We start from the raw sequence: 17,183 nt of genomic DNA on the forward strand, positions 1-17,183 counted from the left end.
AGCCACCTCTTGGAAGCCATCACCTTGATGATGGTTTGTCTTCAGGATAATATTGGAAAAGCAAGGTTCCATTTTTCAGTAAAAATTCGTCAAAGACATGACTCAAGATCGTGACTCCTACGGTATGAAATTTTCACTGAAAACTCTGCTCATTAAAACAAGCTATACATATATAAAAAGCTGATTTCATTGGGGGATTGTCCTTAGAAGCTTTTCATAAAACATCAATGAATTCTACATTCTTCCACCCAAGCTTCACCATAAATTTGATGTTTGTTTTGCTGCCATTTTAGCGGAGTTCGTGTTGCTCTGATAGGAGTCCTTTTCAGTGGGTGTCTCATCCTTCTTAGTGCCTCAGAGTGGATCTGCTTCAGAAAGGTTATAACAAGTTAGTATAAGTTTGTTTTATTGCAAAACAACTGAAATCCATGCAGAGTCTTTTCACAATGTCCATTTTCTGTGAACCTTTTGAAGACCCCCTGTGTTGAACGTTGTCCACGTCCTTGGAGAGAAGCGGATGCCGTCCACTTCCTGTCCTCATATTGCCCACAGTGCAGGAGTGCACAGAGCAGGAAAAGGCCAGCCCAGAGAGGTCCTGCCCTCCAGCGTGCAGCAGACTGCTGGCCCAATCCTGACTCCCTGGTGTGCCGTAAGGGCCAGAGCAAGTTGACCCACCTCCCTGAAGCTCAGTTTACACCTTTGTAGCCCAGAACCAGTAGCCGTGATGGGACTACTTGGCAGGGACAGTTAACTAACTCAGGAAAAGCAACCCCGCCCCAAGGGTAGCAACCAGGAATTCCAGTTGATTCCATCAGCAGACCCTCTGAGGCGTTCCCAAGCTGCGGTGTGGGGGAACGTTATTGAGGTTTAGTGTCATCGGATTGAAGTGCCAATCTAATCAAGGAGAAGTCCCACCCACTCTGACCTGTGCCAGAGCAAGTTGACCCACCTCCCTGAAGCTCAGTTTACACCTTTGTAGCCCAGAACCAGTAGCCGTGATGGGACTACTTGGCAGGGACAGTTAACTAACTCAGGAAAAGCAACCTCGCCCCAAGGGTAGCAACCAGGAATTCCAGTTGATTCCACCAGCAGACCCTCTGAGGCGTTCCCAAGCTGCGGTGTGGGGGAACGTTATTGAGGTTTAGTGTCATTGGATTGAAGTGCCAATCTAACCAAGGGGAAGTCCCACCCACTCTGCCCTGTGCCTATATAAAGGCGAGGCGCGGCGGCCGCGGCACTCATTGAAGCCGCGAGTCCAGAGAGCAGCAGAGCCAGGCCGGTGCTCCAGAAGGCGGCAAGATGTTGAGAGCCACAGCTCCCTGCTGGTTCCCACCCGGGTATCCAGAAGCTAAGAAGGTGGCCGAGGAGCTGGCCCTCGAGGCTCCAGAGCTCCTACTGCCCTCTCGTCAGCCTGCCCGGAACTTCGGGCTCTGGGTGCCCCAGATGTACAACCAGGCCTCAGCGCTTGTGGGGATCCAGGCGGAGCCTCAGAATAGCGGTCCGGCGGTGGCCCCAGAGTGGCCCAAGATGGTGACGGAGGCGTGGTACTTCCCTGCGCAGAGGGGATCGGCCTGCCGGCTGCCAGCCGCCCCAAGGCTGACAGAGAGGCCCCCCGCAGTCCGCATCTCAGCCCCCAGGGAGAGGAAGAGGATCGCCCACTTTCCCAGCCCTTGCTTGGACCCAGGTCCCACAGATGCCAAGAGAACCCTGGTGGCCAGCAGCCACCAACGCTCCAATGGCTCCAAGGTCGGCACACAGCCATGGAAGACGCACAACAGGTCAGGGATGGCATACAAGACCTCCACCACCGACAGCTCTAAGCCAATCGTCCATCGTCCATCCTTACGGAGTTTGAAGAAACCCATCCTCCTCCGAAAGTCTGGGTGCCGAGTCCCCACCGTCATCCGCCGAGGCTATCTCCAACTGCTCACCAAAGAGTGTCTCCAGTTCTGCGCCTCCGAGCAGGAGGCGAAGGAGAAGGCGCGGAAGGAGGAGAAGGTGGCCCACGACCGCAGCCCCAACAAGAACGTCTACCTGAATGTGGTCCTGAACGCCCTCAAGAGACTGAAGGGCCTGACCCCCAGCTCCATGCCCGGCCTCAGCAGGGCCGCCCTGTACAGCCGCCTCCAGGACTTCCTGCTCACTCGGGAGCAGCTCAAGGAGAACGGCTACCCCTTCCCGCACCCCGAGCGGCCCGGAGGCGCCGTCCTCTTCACTGCCCAGGGGGAGGGGCCCGGCGACTCCTCCCGCAGGGTCTGCTGCCGCTGTGGCACCGAGTACCTGGTGTCCCCTTCGGGCCGCTGTGTACGCGACCAGGTGTGTTACTACCACTGGGGGCGGGTCCGCTCCAGCCAAGTGGCCGGAGGCCGGCTTACCCAGTACACCTGCTGTGCAGCCGCTCCTGGCTCCGTGGGCTGCCAGGTGGCAAAGCAGCACGTGCGGGACGGCCGCAAGGAGAGCCTGGATGGCTTCGTGAAGACCTTCAAGAAAGAGTTTTCCAGAGACGCTTATCCCGGAATCTACGCCTTGGACTGTGAGATGTGCTACACCACGCACGGCCTAGAGCTGACCCGTGTCACCGTGGTGGACGCCGACATGCGGGTGGTGTACGACACCTTCGTCAAGCCCGACAACGAGATCGTGGACTACAACACCAGGTTTTCCGGCGTGACCGAGGCCGACGTCGCCCAGACCAGCATCACGTTGCCGAAAGTCCAAGCCATCCTGCTGAGCTTTTTCAGCGCCCAAACCATCCTCATCGGGCACAGCCTGGAGAGCGACCTGCTGGCCCTGAAGCTGATCCACAGCACCGTGGTGGACACGGCGGTGCTCTTCCCGCACTACCGGGGTTTCCCCTACAAGCGCTCCCTAAGGAATCTCGCGGCCGACTTCCTAGGACAGATCATCCAGGACAGCCAGGACGGGCACGACTCCTGCCAGGACGCAAACGCCTGCCTGCAGCTGGTGATGTGGAAGGTCCGAGAGCGCGCCGGGATCCAGCGAAGCCACCCGTCCGCCTCTCCCGCCGCCCTGGCCTGTCCTCAGCCCCAGGCCTCTTCCACAACTGCGATCGCTCCCGAGAGCTAACCCCGTCCACCTGGCCGCAAACCCACAGAAACCGGAGCAGCCGGTTTTGCAGCAGAGGGCAGAAGCCAAGACCAACCCCGACCCCCGACTCCCAGTCCCCCGGAGTCCCTGCCGCGGCCCCTCGCGACTGTCCCCATCCCTCTGCCCCTCCCAGACCTCTATCCTTCCACCAATCGCCTCCCGGAGCCCCGAGCCCCCACTCCCAGGCCCCCGAGTCCCTGCCGCGGTCCCTCGCGCCTGGCCCCATCCCTCTGCCCCTCCCAGACCTCTGTCCTTCCACCGCTAGCCTCCCTCAGCCCACCTGGACTTCCATGGTCTCTGAGAACAAAGCCAGCCCCCTGGCCCCCCAGCCTCCTGCCAGTCTTCCCTCCTGGGCGTCTTCCTCTTCTCTGGGGCTTTCTGAACCTCCCCTCCCCCACCCGAGTTTTCCCCCACCCCCGGGGTCAGGCACAGAATCAATGTCTCTAGGAATTTCAATCGTAAAAATAAAAGAATTTTAAAACAACGGAAAGGCATTTGCTCCTCCATGTGCGCTTACCTGTTTTTCTGTAGAGGCACCACGCTGAGGTGGGTGAAGCACTTGGGCTCTGGAATTACACATCTGGGTTCAAATTCAACTTCCGCCACTTACTGGCTTTGGCATCTTGGACAAAGGACGTCTTTGTGCGTCTACGTTTTTATTTTTAAAGTGTGATCATAACTGTCACGGTGAGGAATCAATGAAGCAACCCATGGCAAGCCTTGAAACAATCGCACATAGTAGGTACTCCATTCATGTTAACTCTGTTTCCTTCTTTTAATAGCTTATAATGGGAATTCGTGAACACTGTATCATTAACCCTTGGAACAACCCAAGGGGTGGGTAAATAAAGCTTAATTTTATACCTCTAGAAACCACGCGTCTTCGCCTGCACCAAATACTCGTGATTGTAAGGAGCACTGGTGGTTCGTTTATTATGTACCTGGTACTTTGCACCTATTAACCCAGTTAGTCCTCATAATCGTTGTGAGAGAGATAGCGTTCTTATCCCCATTGTACAGATGAGGAATCTGAAGCACAAGTGTTAAGCAGTTTACCCCACCTATCCTAGCTACAAGTCAGGTGCAGGCAGCCTGGCTGCAGAGCCCCTGCTCTGTGGGCTGCACTACCTGACTTCCCAGGAGTATGTATGCTGAGAGTCAAAGTGGATTCTTCCACACAGACCAACCGATTACAACGTCTGAATCAGTCAAGCGACTTCCAACTGGGCTCCAGGAGAGAAGGAACCATCACGCCTGTCTAAATCCATGTTCCCATTTTGAATCTCCAAGGAGAGATGAGACACCAAGTAGCTAGTTTTGGTGGAGTGGCTGATTTTATACGTGTGTTTGTGTGTGTGTGTGTGTGTGTGTGTGTGTGTGTGTGGTGTGTGTGTGTGTATGTGCAGCTAACTAAAGTAAACTGATAATTTGAATGCCTACATTACCATCAATTTAATTTGTATATGTGAGCCCCCACACACCTATATACGAACACACCCTGTTCCAGAACAATGACTTAGTGAAGAACTGGATTTCCACTCTGTCAGACAAATTGACGAAAGCACTGAAGTAGGGCATTTCTGATTGATTTTACCGTTGCTGGGATTCTCTTTTCCTTTATAACATAGACTCCTTCTGCGGATATTTCATAAATAAAACCTTTTTTTTTTTTTATTGTGCGTTATTTCTTTTAATTTTCATAATTTATTTAAATTTTAATTTTAAGTTGAAAATAAAGATTATATATGTTTATGGCCTTCAACATGAGGTTTCATATATGTGTACGTTGTGGAATGACAAAATCGAGCTAATTAGCATACTCATTTCCTCACATACATATTTTATTGTGGTGAGAACATGTTTACAATCTACACTTACAGCTGTTTTCAAGTACGCAATGCTTAATTATTAACTGTAGTTGTCATGCTGTTCAGTAGATCTCTAGAACTGTTCCTATCTGCAATTTTGTATTGTTCGACTAACATCTCCCCAGTCCCTCCCCGGCCCCTGCCTCGGGTAACCACCATTCTGCTCTCTACAAGCAAGAGTTCAATTTTGTTAGATTCCACGTAGAAGTGAGATCATGCAGCATTTGTCTTTCTGTGCTTGCTCTTTACAACTTTATTACGTATTTATTCATCTTTTCAGACGGGGTCTCACTCTGTCACCCAGGCTGGAGTACAGTGACACAAACATGGCTCACCATGGCCTCCACCTCCCACGGTAAAGAGATTCTCCCACTTCAGTCTCCTGAGTAGTTAATACCACAGGCGTCCAACACCACACCCGGCTAATTGTTGTATTTTTTCTAGAGATGGGGTTTCTCCATGTTGCCCAGGTTGATCGCCAACTCCTGGGCTCAAGTGCTCCACCTGTCTTGGCATCCCAAAGAACTAGGATTAGAGGCATGAGCCACCGTGCCCGGCCTCTGCTTTATCTCACTCAGTATAACATCGTCTAGGCTCATTCGTGTTACGAATGACACATTTCCCTTTTTTTTTTTTTTTTTTTTTTAAATAGCATTCTCTTGGGTATTGGGTATGTATGTCTTTTTTTTTTTTTTTGGACAGAGTTTCCCTCACGTCGCCCGGGCCGGAGTGCAGTGGCATGATGTTGGCTCACTACATCCTCTGCCTCCCAGGTGCAAGCTGATCTGGGCACAATGGTGTTCATAGGAACTGCAGGATTCATCTTCAACATCTTCTCATCTCTTCTGAAAACAAGCTGTACCTTCGTAAACACCTGATTTCTTCGGGGGACTGTCCTTATAAGCTTTACATAATACATCAATGAATTCTTCATTCCTCCACCCAAGCTTCACCATAAATTTGATGTTTGTTTTTGCTGCCATTTTAGCGGAGTTCGTGTTGCTCTGATAGGAGTCCTTTTCAGTGGGTGTCTCATCCTTCTTAGTGCCTCAGAGTGGATCTGCTTCAGAAAGGTTATAACAAGTTAGTATAAGTTTGTTTTAGTGCAAAACAACTGAAATCCATGCAGAGTTTTTTCACAATGTCCATTTTCTGTGAACCTTTTGAAGACCCCCTGTGTTGAACATTGTCCACGTCCTTGGAGAGAAGCGGATGCCGTCCACTTCCTGTCCTCAAATTGCCCACAGTGCAGGAGTGCACAGAGCAGGAAAAGGCCAGCCCAGAGAGGTCCTGCCCTCCAGCGTGCAGCAGACTGCTGGCCCAATCCTGACTCCCTGGTGTGCCATGTGGGCCAGAGCAAGTTGACCCACCTCCCTGAAGCTCAGTTTACACCTTTGTAGCCCAGAACCAGTAGCCGTGATGGGACTACTTGGCAGGGACAGTTAACTAACTCAGGAAAAGCAACCCCGCCCCAAGGGTAGCAACCAGGAATTCCAGTTGATTCCATCAGCAGACCCTCTGAGGCGTTCCCAAGCTGCGGTGTGGGGGAACGTTATTGAGGTTTAGTGTCATCGGATTGAAGTGCCAATCTAATCAAGGAGAAGTCCCACCCACTCTGACCTGTGCCAGAGCAAGTTGACCCACCTCCCTGAAGCTCAGTTTACACCTTTGTAGCCCAGAACCAGTAGCCGTGATGGGACTACTTGGCAGGGACAGTTAACTAACTCAGGAAAAGCAACCTCGCCCCAAGGGTAGCAACCAGGAATTCCAGTTGATTCCATCAGCAGACCCTCTGAGGCGTTCCCAAGCTGCGGTGTGGGGGAACGTTATTGAGGTTTAGTGTCATTGGATTGAAGTGCCAATCTAACCAAGGGGAAGTCCCACCCACTCTGCCCTGTGCCTATATAAAGGCGAGGCGCGGCGGCCGCGGCACTCATTGAAGCCGCGAGTCCAGAGAGCAGCAGAGCCAGGCCGGTGCTCCAGAAGGCGGCAAGATGTTGAGAGCCACAGCTCCCTGCTGGTTCCCACCCGGGTATCCAGAAGCTAAGAAGGTGGCCGAGGAGCTGGCCCTCGAGGCTCCAGAGCTCCTACTGCCCTCTCGTCAGCCTGCCCGGAACTTCGGGCTCTGGGTGCCCCAGATGTACAACCAGGCCTCAGCGCTTGTGGGGATCCAGGCGGAGCCTCAGAATAGCGGTCCGGCGGTGGCCCCAGAGTGGCCCAAGATGGTGACGGAGGCGTGGTACTTCCCTGCGCAGAGGGGATCGGCCTGCCGGCTGCCAGCCGCCCCAAGGCTGACAGAGAGGCCCCCCGCAGTCCGCATCTCAGCCCCCAGGGAGAGGAAGAGGATCGCCCACTTTCCCAGCCCTTGCTTGGACCCAGGTCCCACAGATGCCAAGAGAACCCTGGTGGCCAGCAGCCACCAACGCTCCAATGGCTCCAAGGTCGGCACACAGCCATGGAAGACGCACAACAGGTCAGGGATGGCATACAAGACCTCCACCACCGACAGCTCTAAGCCAATCGTCCATCGTCCATCCTTACGGAGTTTGAAGAAACCCATCCTCCTCCGAAAGTCTGGGTGCCGAGTCCCCACCGTCATCCGCCGAGGCTATCTCCAACTGCTCACCAAGGAGTGTCTCCAGTTCTGCGCCTCCGAGCAGGAGGCGAAGGAGAAGGCGCGGAAGGAGGAGAAGGTGGCCCACGACCGCAGCCCCAACAAGAACGTCTACCTGAATGTGGTCCTGAACGCCCTCAAGAGACTGAAGGGCCTGACCCCCAGCTCCATGCCCGGCCTCAGCAGGGCCGCCCTGTACAGCCGCCTCCAGGACTTCCTGCTCACTCGGGAGCAGCTCAAGGAGAACGGCTACCCCTTCCCGCACCCCGAGCGGCCCGGAGGCGCCGTCCTCTTCACTGCCCAGGGGGAGGGGCCCGGCGACTCCTCCCGCAGGGTCTGCTGCCGCTGTGGCACCGAGTACCTGGTGTCCCCTTCGGGCCGCTGTGTACGCGACCAGGTGTGTTACTACCACTGGGGGCGGGTCCGCTCCAGCCAAGTGGCCGGAGGCCGGCTTACCCAGTACACCTGCTGTGCAGCCGCTCCTGGCTCCGTGGGCTGCCAGGTGGCAAAGCAGCACGTGCGGGACGGCCGCAAGGAGAGCCTGGATGGCTTCGTGAAGACCTTCAAGAAAGAGTTTTCCAGAGACGCTTATCCCGGAATCTACGCCTTGGACTGTGAGATGTGCTACACCACGCACGGCCTAGAGCTGACCCGTGTCACCGTGGTGGACGCCGACATGCGGGTGGTGTACGACACCTTCGTCAAGCCCGACAACGAGATCGTGGACTACAACACCAGGTTTTCCGGCGTGACCGAGGCCGACGTCGCCCAGACCAGCATCACGTTGCCGAAAGTCCAAGCCATCCTGCTGAGCTTTTTCAGCGCCCAAACCATCCTCATCGGGCACAGCCTGGAGAGCGACCTGCTGGCCCTGAAGCTGATCCACAGCACCGTGGTGGACACGGCGGTGCTCTTCCCGCACTACCGGGGTTTCCCCTACAAGCGCTCCCTAAGGAATCTCGCGGCCGACTTCCTAGCACAGATCATCCAGGACAGCCAGGACGGGCACGACTCCTGCCAGGACGCAAACGCCTGCCTGCAGCTGGTGATGTGGAAGGTCCGAGAGCGCGCCGGGATCCAGCGAAGCCACCCGTCCGCCTCTCCCGCCGCCCTGGCCTGTCCTCAGCCCCAGGCCTCTTCCACAACTGCGATCGCTCCCGAGAGCTAACCCCGTCCACCTGGCCGCAAACCCACAGAAACCGGAGCAGCCGGTTTTGCAGCAGAGGGCAGAAGCCAAGACCAACCCCGACCCCCGACTCCCAGTCCCCCGGAGTCCCTGCCGCGGCCCCTCGCGACTGTCCCCATCCCTCTGCCCCTCCCAGACCTCTGTCCTTCCACCGCTAGCCTCCCTCAGCCCACCTGGACTTCCATGGTCTCTGAGAACAAAGCCAGCCCCCGGGCCCCCCAGCCTCCTGCCAGTCTTCCCTCCTGGGCGTCTTCCTCTTCTCTGGGGCTTTCTGAACCTCCCCTCCCCCACCCGAGTTTTCCCCCACCCCCGGGGTCAGGCACAGAATCAATGTCTCTAGGAATTTCAATCGTAAAAATAAAAGAATTTTAAAACAACGGAAAGGCATTTGCTCCTCCATGTGCGCTTACCTGTTTTTCTGTAGAGGCACCACGCTGAGGTGGGTGAAGCACTTGGGCTCTGGAATTACACATCTGGGTTCAAATTCAACTTCCGCCACTTACTGGCTTTGGCATCTTGGACAAAGGACGTCTTTGTGCGTCTACGTTTTTATTTTTAAAGTGTGATCATAACTGTCACGGTGAGGAATCAATGAAGCAACCCATGGCAAGCCTTGAAACAATCGCACATAGTAGGTACTCCATTCATGTTAACTCTGTTTCCTTCTTTTAATAGCTTATAATGGGAATTCGTGAACACTGTATCATTAACCCTTGGAACAACCCAAGGGGTGGGTAAATAAAGCTTAATTTTATACCTCTAGAAACCACGCGTCTTCGCCTGCACCAAATACTCGTGATTGTAAGGAGCACTGGTGGTTCGTTTATTATGTACCTGGTACTTTGCACCTATTAACCCAGTTAGTCCTCATAATCGTTGTGAGAGAGATAGCGTTCTTATCCCCATTGTACAGATGAGGAATCTGAAGCACAAGTGTTAAGCAGTTTACCCCACCTATCCTAGCTACAAGTCAGGTGCAGGCAGCCTGGCTGCAGAGCCCCTGCTCTGTGGGCTGCACTACCTGACTTCCCAGGAGTATGTATGCTGAGAGTCAAAGTGGATTCTTCCACACAGACCAACCGATTACAACGTCTGAATCAGTCAAGCGACTTCCAACTGGGCTCCAGGAGAGAAGGAACCATCACGCCTGTCTAAATCCATGTTCCCATTTTGAATCTCCAAGGAGAGATGAGACACCAAGTAGCTAGTTTTGGTGGAGTGGCTGATTTTATACGTGTGTTTGTGTGTGTGTGTGTGTGTGTGTGTGTGTGTGTGTGTGTGTGGTGTGTGTGTGTATGTGCAGCTAACTAAAGTAAACTGATAATTTGAATGCCTACATTACCATCAATTTAATTTGTATATGTGAGCCCCCACACACCTATATACGAACACACCCTGTTCCAGAACAATGACTTAGTGAAGAACTGGATTTCCACTCTGTCAGACAAATTGACGAAAGCACTGAAGTAGGGCATTTCTGATTGATTTTACCGTTGCTGGGATTCTCTTTTCCTTTATAACATAGACTCCTTCTGCGGATATTTCATAAATAAAACCTTTTTTTTTTTTATTGTGCGTTATTTCTTTTAATTTTCATAATTTATTTAAATTTTAATTTTAAGTTGAAAATAAAGATTATATATGTTTATGGCCTTCAACATGAGGTTTCATATATGTGTACGTTGTGGAATGACAAAATCGAGCTAATTAGCATACTCATTTCCTCACATACATATTTTATTGTGGTGAGAACATGTTTACAATCTACACTTACAGCTGTTTTCAAGTACGCAATGCTTAATTATTAACTGTAGTTGTCATGCTGTTCAGTAGATCTCTAGAACTGTTCCTATCTGCAATTTTGTATTGTTCGACTAACATCTCCCCAGTCCCTCCCCGGCCCCTGCCTCGGGTAACCACCATTCTGCTCTCTACAAGCAAGAGTTCAATTTTGTTAGATTCCACGTAGAAGTGAGATCATGCAGCATTTGTCTTTCTGTGCTTGCTCTTTACAACTTTATTACGTATTTATTCATCTTTTCAGACGGGGTCTCACTCTGTCACCCAGGCTGGAGTACAGTGACACAAACATGGCTCACCATGGCCTCCACCTCCCACGGTAAAGAGATTCTCCCACTTCAGTCTCCTGAGTAGTTAATACCACAGGCGTCCAACACCACACCCGGCTAATTGTTGTATTTTTTCTAGAGATGGGGTTTCTCCATGTTGCCCAGGTTGATCGCCAACTCCTGGGCTCAAGTGCTCCACCTGTCTTGGCATCCCAAAGAACTAGGATTAGAGGCATGAGCCACCGTGCCCGGCCTCTGCTTTATCTCACTCAGTATAACATCGTCTAGGCTCATTCGTGTTACGAATGACACATTTCCCTTTTTTTTTTTTTTTTTTTTTTAAATAGCATTCTCTTGGGTATTGGGTATGTATGTCTTTTTTTTTTTTTTTTTGGACAGAGTTTCCCTCACGTCGCCCGGGCCGGAGTGCAGTGGCATGATGTTGGCTCACTACATCCTCTGCCTCCCAGGTGCAAGCTGATCTGGGCACAATGGTGTTCATAGCCACTGCAGGATTCATCTTCAACATCTTCTCATCTCTTCTGAAAACAAGCTGTACCTTCGTAAACACCTGATTTCTTCGGGGGACTGTCCTTATAAGCTTTACATAATACATCAATGAATTCTTCATTCCTCCACCCAAGCTTCACCATAAATTTGATGTTTGTTTTTGCTGCCATTTTAGCGGAGTTCGTGTTGCTCTGATAGGAGTCCTTTTCAGTGGGTGTCTCATCCTTCTTAGTGCCTCAGAGTGGATCTGCTTCAGAAAGGTTATAACAAGTTAGTATAAGTTTGTTTTAGTGCAAAACAACTGAAATCCATGCAGAGTTTTTTCACAATGTCCATTTTCTGTGAACCTTTTGAAGACCCCCTGTGTTGAACGTTGTCCACGTCCTTGGAGAGAAGCGGATGCCGTCCACTTCCTGTCCTCAAATTGCCCACAGTGCAGGAGTGCACAGAGCAGGAAAAGGCCAGCCCAGAGAGGTCCTGCCCTCCAGCGTGCAGCAGACTGCTGGCCCAATCCTGACTCCCTGGTGTGCCGTGTGGGCCAGAGCAAGTTGACCCACCTCCCTGAAGCTCAGTTGACTCCTATGTAGCCAAGAACCAGTAGCCATGATGGGACTACTTGGCAGGGACAGTTAACTAACTCAGGAAAAGCAACCCCGCCCCAAGGGTAGCAACCAGGAATTCCAGTTGATTCCATCAGCAGACCCTCTGAGGCGTTCCCAAGCTGCGGTGTGGGGGAACGTTATTGAGGTTTAGTGTCATTGGATTGAAGTGCCAATCTGATCAAGGAGAAGTCCCACCCACTCTGACCTGTGCCAGAGCAAGTTGACCCACCTCCCTGAAGCTCAGTTTACACCTTTGTAGCCCAGAACCAGTAGCCGTGATGGGACTACTTGGCAGGGACAGTTAACTAACTCAGGAAAAGCAACCTCGCCCCAAGGGTAGCAACTAGGAATTCCAGTTGATTCCATCAGCAGACCCTCTGAGGCGTTCCCAAGCTGCGGTGTGGGGGAACGTTATTGAGGTTTAGTGTCATCGGATTGAAGTGCCAATCTAATCAAGGAGAAGTCCCACCCACTCTGACCTGTGCCAGAGCAAGTTGACCCACCTCCCTGAAGCTCAGTTTACACCTTTGTAGCCCAGAACCAGTAGCCGTGATGGGACTACTTGGCAGGGACAGTTAACTAACTCAGGAAAAGCAACCTCGCCCCAAGGGTAGCAACCAGGAATTCCAGTTGATTCCATCAGCAGACCCTCTGAGGCGTTCCCAAGCTGCGGTGTGGGGGAACGTTATTGAGGTTTAGTGTCATTGGATTGAAGTGCCAATCTAACCAAGGGGAAGTCCCACCCACTCTGCCCTGTGCCTATATAAAGGCGAGGCGCGGCGGCCGCGGCACTCATTGAAGCCGCGAGTCCAGAGAGCAGCAGAGCCAGGCCGGTGCTCCAGAAGGCGGCAAGATGTTGAGAGCCACAGCTCCCTGCTGGTTCCCACCCGGGTATCCAGAAGCTAAGAAGGTGGCCGAGGAGCTGGCCCTCGAGGCTCCAGAGCTCCTACTGCCCTCTCGTCAGCCTGCCCGGAACTTCGGGCTCTGGGTGCCCCAGATGTACAACCAGGCCTCAGCGCTTGTGGGGATCCAGGCGGAGCCTCAGAATAGCGGTCCGGCGGTGGCCCCAGAGTGGCCCAAGATGGTGACGGAGGCGTGGTACTTCCCTGCGCAGAGGGGATCGGCCTGCCGGCTGCCAGCCGCCCCAAGGCTGACAGAGAGGCCCCCCGCAGTCCGCATCTCAGCCCCCAGGGAGAGGAAGAGGATCGCCCACTTTCCCAGCCCTTGCTTGGACCCAGGTCCCACAGATGCCAAGAGAACCCTGGTGGCCAGCAGCCACCAACGCTCCAATGGCTCCAAGGTCGGCACACAGCCATGGAAGACGCACAACAGGTCAGGGATGGCATACAAGACCTCCACCACCGACAGCTCTAAGCCAATCGTCCATCGTCCATCCTTACGGAGTTTGAAGAAACCCATCCTCCTCCGAAAGTCTGGGTGCCGAGTCCCCACCGTCATCCGCCGAGGCTATCTCCAACTGCTCACCAAAGAGTGTCTCCAGTTCTGCGCCTCCGAGCAGGAGGCGAAGGAGAAGGCGCGGAAGGAGGAGAAGGTGGCCCACGACCGCAGCCCCAACAAGAACGTCTACCTGAATGTGGTCCTGAACGCCCTCAAGAGACTGAAGGGCCTGACCCCCAGCTCCATGCCCGGCCTCAGCAGGGCCGCCCTGTACAGCCGCCTCCAGGACTTCCTGCTCACTCGGGAGCAGCTCAAGGAGAACGGCTACCCCTTCCCGCACCCCGAGCGGCCCGGAGGCGCCGTCCTCTTCACTGCCCAGGGGGAGGGGCCCGGCGACTCCTCCCGCAGGGTCTGCTGCCGCTGTGGCACCGAGTACCTGGTGTCCCCTTCGGGCCGCTGTGTACGCGACCAGGTGTGTTACTACCACTGGGGGCGGGTCCGCTCCAGCCAAGTGGCCGGAGGCCGGCTTACCCAGTACACCTGCTGTGCAGCCGCTCCTGGCTCCGTGGGCTGCCAGGTGGCAAAGCAGCACGTGCGGGACGGCCGCAAGGAGAGCCTGGATGGCTTCGTGAAGACCTTCAAGAAAGAGTTTTCCAGAGACGCTTATCCCGGAATCTACGCCTTGGACTGTGAGATGTGCTACACCACGCACGGCCTAGAGCTGACCCGTGTCACCGTGGTGGACGCCGACATGCGGGTGGTGTACGACACCTTCGTCAAGCCCGACAACGAGATCGTGGACTACAACACCAGGTTTTCCGGCGTGACCGAGGCCGACGTCGCCCAGACCAGCATCACGTTGCCGAAAGTCCAAGCCATCCTGCTGAGCTTTTTCAGCGCCCAAACCATCCTCATCGGGCACAGCCTGGAGAGCGACCTGCTGGCCCTGAAGCTGATCCACAGCACCGTGGTGGACACGGCGGTGCTCTTCCCGCACTACCGGGGTTTCCCCTACAAGCGCTCCCTAAGGAATCTCGCGGCCGACTTCCTAGGACAGATCATCCAGGACAGCCAGGACGGGCACGACTCCTGCCAGGACGCAAACGCCTGCCTGCAGCTGGTGATGTGGAAGGTCCGAGAGCGCGCCGGGATCCAGCGAAGCCACCCGTCCGCCTCTCCCGCCGCCCTGGCCTGTCCTCAGCCCCAGGCCTCTTCCACAACTGCGATCGCTCCCGAGAGCTAACCCCGTCCACCTGGCCGCAAACCCACAGAAACCGGAGCAGCCGGTTTTGCAGCAGAGGGCAGAAGCCAAGACCAACCCCGACCCCCGACTCCCAGTCCCCCGGAGTCCCTGCCGCGGCCCCTCGCGACTGTCCCCATCCCTCTGCCCCTCCCAGACCTCTATCCTTCCACCAATCGCCTCCCGGAGCCCCGAGCCCCCACTCCCAGGCCCCCGAGTCCCTGCCGCGGTCCCTCGCGCCTGGCCCCATCCCTCTGCCCCTCCCAGACCTCTGTCCTTCCACCGCTAGCCTCCCTCAGCCCACCTGGACTTCCATGGTCTCTGAGAACAAAGCCAGCCCCCTGGCCCCCCAGCCTCCTGCCAGTCTTCCCTCCTGGGCGTCTTCCTCTTCTCTGGGGCTTTCTGAACCTCCCCTCCCCCACCCGAGTTTTCCCCCACCCCCGGGGTCAGGCACAGAATCAATGTCTCTAGGAATTTCAATCGTAAAAATAAAAGAATTTTAAAACAACGGAAAGGCATTTGCTCCTCCATGTGCGCTTACCTGTTTTTCTGTAGAGGCACCACGCTGAGGTGGGTGAAGCACTTGGGCTCTGGAATTACACATCTGGGTTCAAATTCAACTTCCGCCACTTACTGGCTTTGGCATCTTGGACAAAGGACGTCTTTGTGCGTCTACGTTTTTATTTTTAAAGTGTGATCATAACTGTCACGGTGAGGAATCAATGAAGCAACCCATGGCAAGCCTTGAAACAATCGCACATAGTAGGTACTCCATTCATGTTAACTCTGTTTCCTTCTTTTAATAGCTTATAATGGGAATTCGTGAACACTGTATCATTAACCCTTGGAACAACCCAAGGGGTGGGTAAATAAAGCTTAATTTTATACCTCTAGAAACCACGCGTCTTCGCCTGCACCAAATACTCGTGATTGTAAGGAGCACTGGTGGTTCGTTTATTATGTACCTGGTACTTTGCACCTATTAACCCAGTTAGTCCTCATAATCGTTGTGAGAGAGATAGCGTTCTTATCCCCATTGTACAGATGAGGAATCTGAAGCACAAGTGTTAAGCAGTTTACCCCACCTATCCTAGCTACAAGTCAGGTGCAGGCAGCCTGGCTGCAGAGCCCCTGCTCTGTGGGCTGCACTACCTGACTTCCCAGGAGTATGTATGCTGAGAGTCAAAGTGGATTCTTCCACACAGACCAACCGATTACAACGTCTGAATCAGTCAAGCGACTTCCAACTGGGCTCCAGGAGAGAAGGAACCATCACGCCTGTCTAAATCCATGTTCCCATTTTGAATCTCCAAGGAGAGATGAGACACCAAGTAGCTAGTTTTGGTGGAGTGGCTGATTTTATACGTGTGTTTGTGTGTGTGTGTGTGTGTGTGTGTGTGTGTGTGTGTGGTGTGTGTGTGTGTATGTGCAGCTAACTAAAGTAAACTGATAATTTGAATGCCTACATTACCATCAATTTAATTTGTATATGTGAGCCCCCACACACCTATATACGAACACACCCTGTTCCAGAACAATGACTTAGTGAAGAACTGGATTTCCACTCTGTCAGACAAATTGACGAAAGCACTGAAGTAGGGCATTTCTGATTGATTTTACCGTTGCTGGGATTCTCTTTTCCTTTATAACATAGACTCCTTCTGCGGATATTTCATAAATAAAACCTTTTTTTTTTTTTATTGTGCGTTATTTCTTTTAATTTTCATAATTTATTTAAATTTTAATTTTAAGTTGAAAATAAAGATTATATATGTTTATGGCCTTCAACATGAGGTTTCATATATGTGTACGTTGTGGAATGACAAAATCGAGCTAATTAGCATACTCATTTCCTCACATACATATTTTATTGTGGTGAGAACATGTTTACAATCTACACTTACAGCTGTTTTCAAGTACGCAATGCTTAATTATTAACTGTAGTTGTCATGCTGTTCAGTAGATCTCTAGAACTGTTCCTATCTGCAATTTTGTATTGTTCGACTAACATCTCCCCAGTCCCTCCCCGGCCCCTGCCTCGGGTAACCACCATTCTGCTCTCTACAAGCAAGAGTTCAATTTTGTTAGATTCCACGTAGAAGTGAGATCATGCAGCATTTGTCTTTCTGTGCTTGCTCTTTACAACTTTATTACGTATTTATTCATCTTTTCAGACGGGGTCTCACTCTGTCACCCAGGCTGGAGTACAGTGACACAAACATGGCTCACCATGGCCTCCACCTCCCACGGTAAAGAGATTCTCCCACTTCAGTCTCCTGAGTAGTTAATACCACAGGCGTCCAACACCACACCCGGCTAATTGTTGTATTTTTTCTAGAGATGGGGTTTCTCCATGTTGCCCAGGTTGATCGCCAACTCCTGGGCTCAAGTGCTCCACCTGTCTTGGCATCCCAAAGAACTAGGATTAGAGGCATGAGCCACCGTGCCCGGCCTCTGCTTTATCTCACTCAGTATAACATCGTCTAGGCTCATTCGTGTTACGAATGACACATTTCCCTTTTTTTTTTTTTTTTTTTTTTTTAAATAGCATTCTCTTGGGTATTGGGTATGTATGTCTTTTTTTTTTT

At 52.7% G+C, this 17,183-nt stretch overlaps 1 protein-coding gene and 2 pseudogenes across 1 annotated transcript; all 3 read left to right on the plus strand.

Moving 5' to 3' along the window:
• Nucleotides 1–1,116: 1,116 nt before the first annotated feature.
• On the plus strand, nucleotides 1,117–5,607 carry LOC140712321 (exonuclease GOR-like; annotated as a pseudogene).
• An 829-nt stretch (nucleotides 5,608–6,436) lies between these two features.
• On the plus strand, nucleotides 6,437–8,847 carry LOC103247807 (exonuclease GOR-like). The gene has a single exon (XM_073018184.1). The coding sequence runs from the start codon at nucleotides 6,971–6,973 to the stop codon at nucleotides 8,756–8,758; it is 1,788 nt and encodes a 595-aa protein (XP_072874285.1). The 5' UTR covers nucleotides 6,437–6,970; the 3' UTR covers nucleotides 8,759–8,847.
• A 2,385-nt stretch (nucleotides 8,848–11,232) lies between these two features.
• LOC140712219 (exonuclease GOR-like) lies at nucleotides 11,233–17,121 on the plus strand (annotated as a pseudogene).
• Nucleotides 17,122–17,183: the final 62 nt, after the last annotated feature.

Source organism: Chlorocebus sabaeus, chromosome 8 (assembly GCF_047675955.1).
Source record: "Chlorocebus sabaeus isolate Y175 chromosome 8, mChlSab1.0.hap1, whole genome shotgun sequence".
Taxonomy (NCBI): Eukaryota; Metazoa; Chordata; class Mammalia; order Primates; family Cercopithecidae; genus Chlorocebus; species Chlorocebus sabaeus.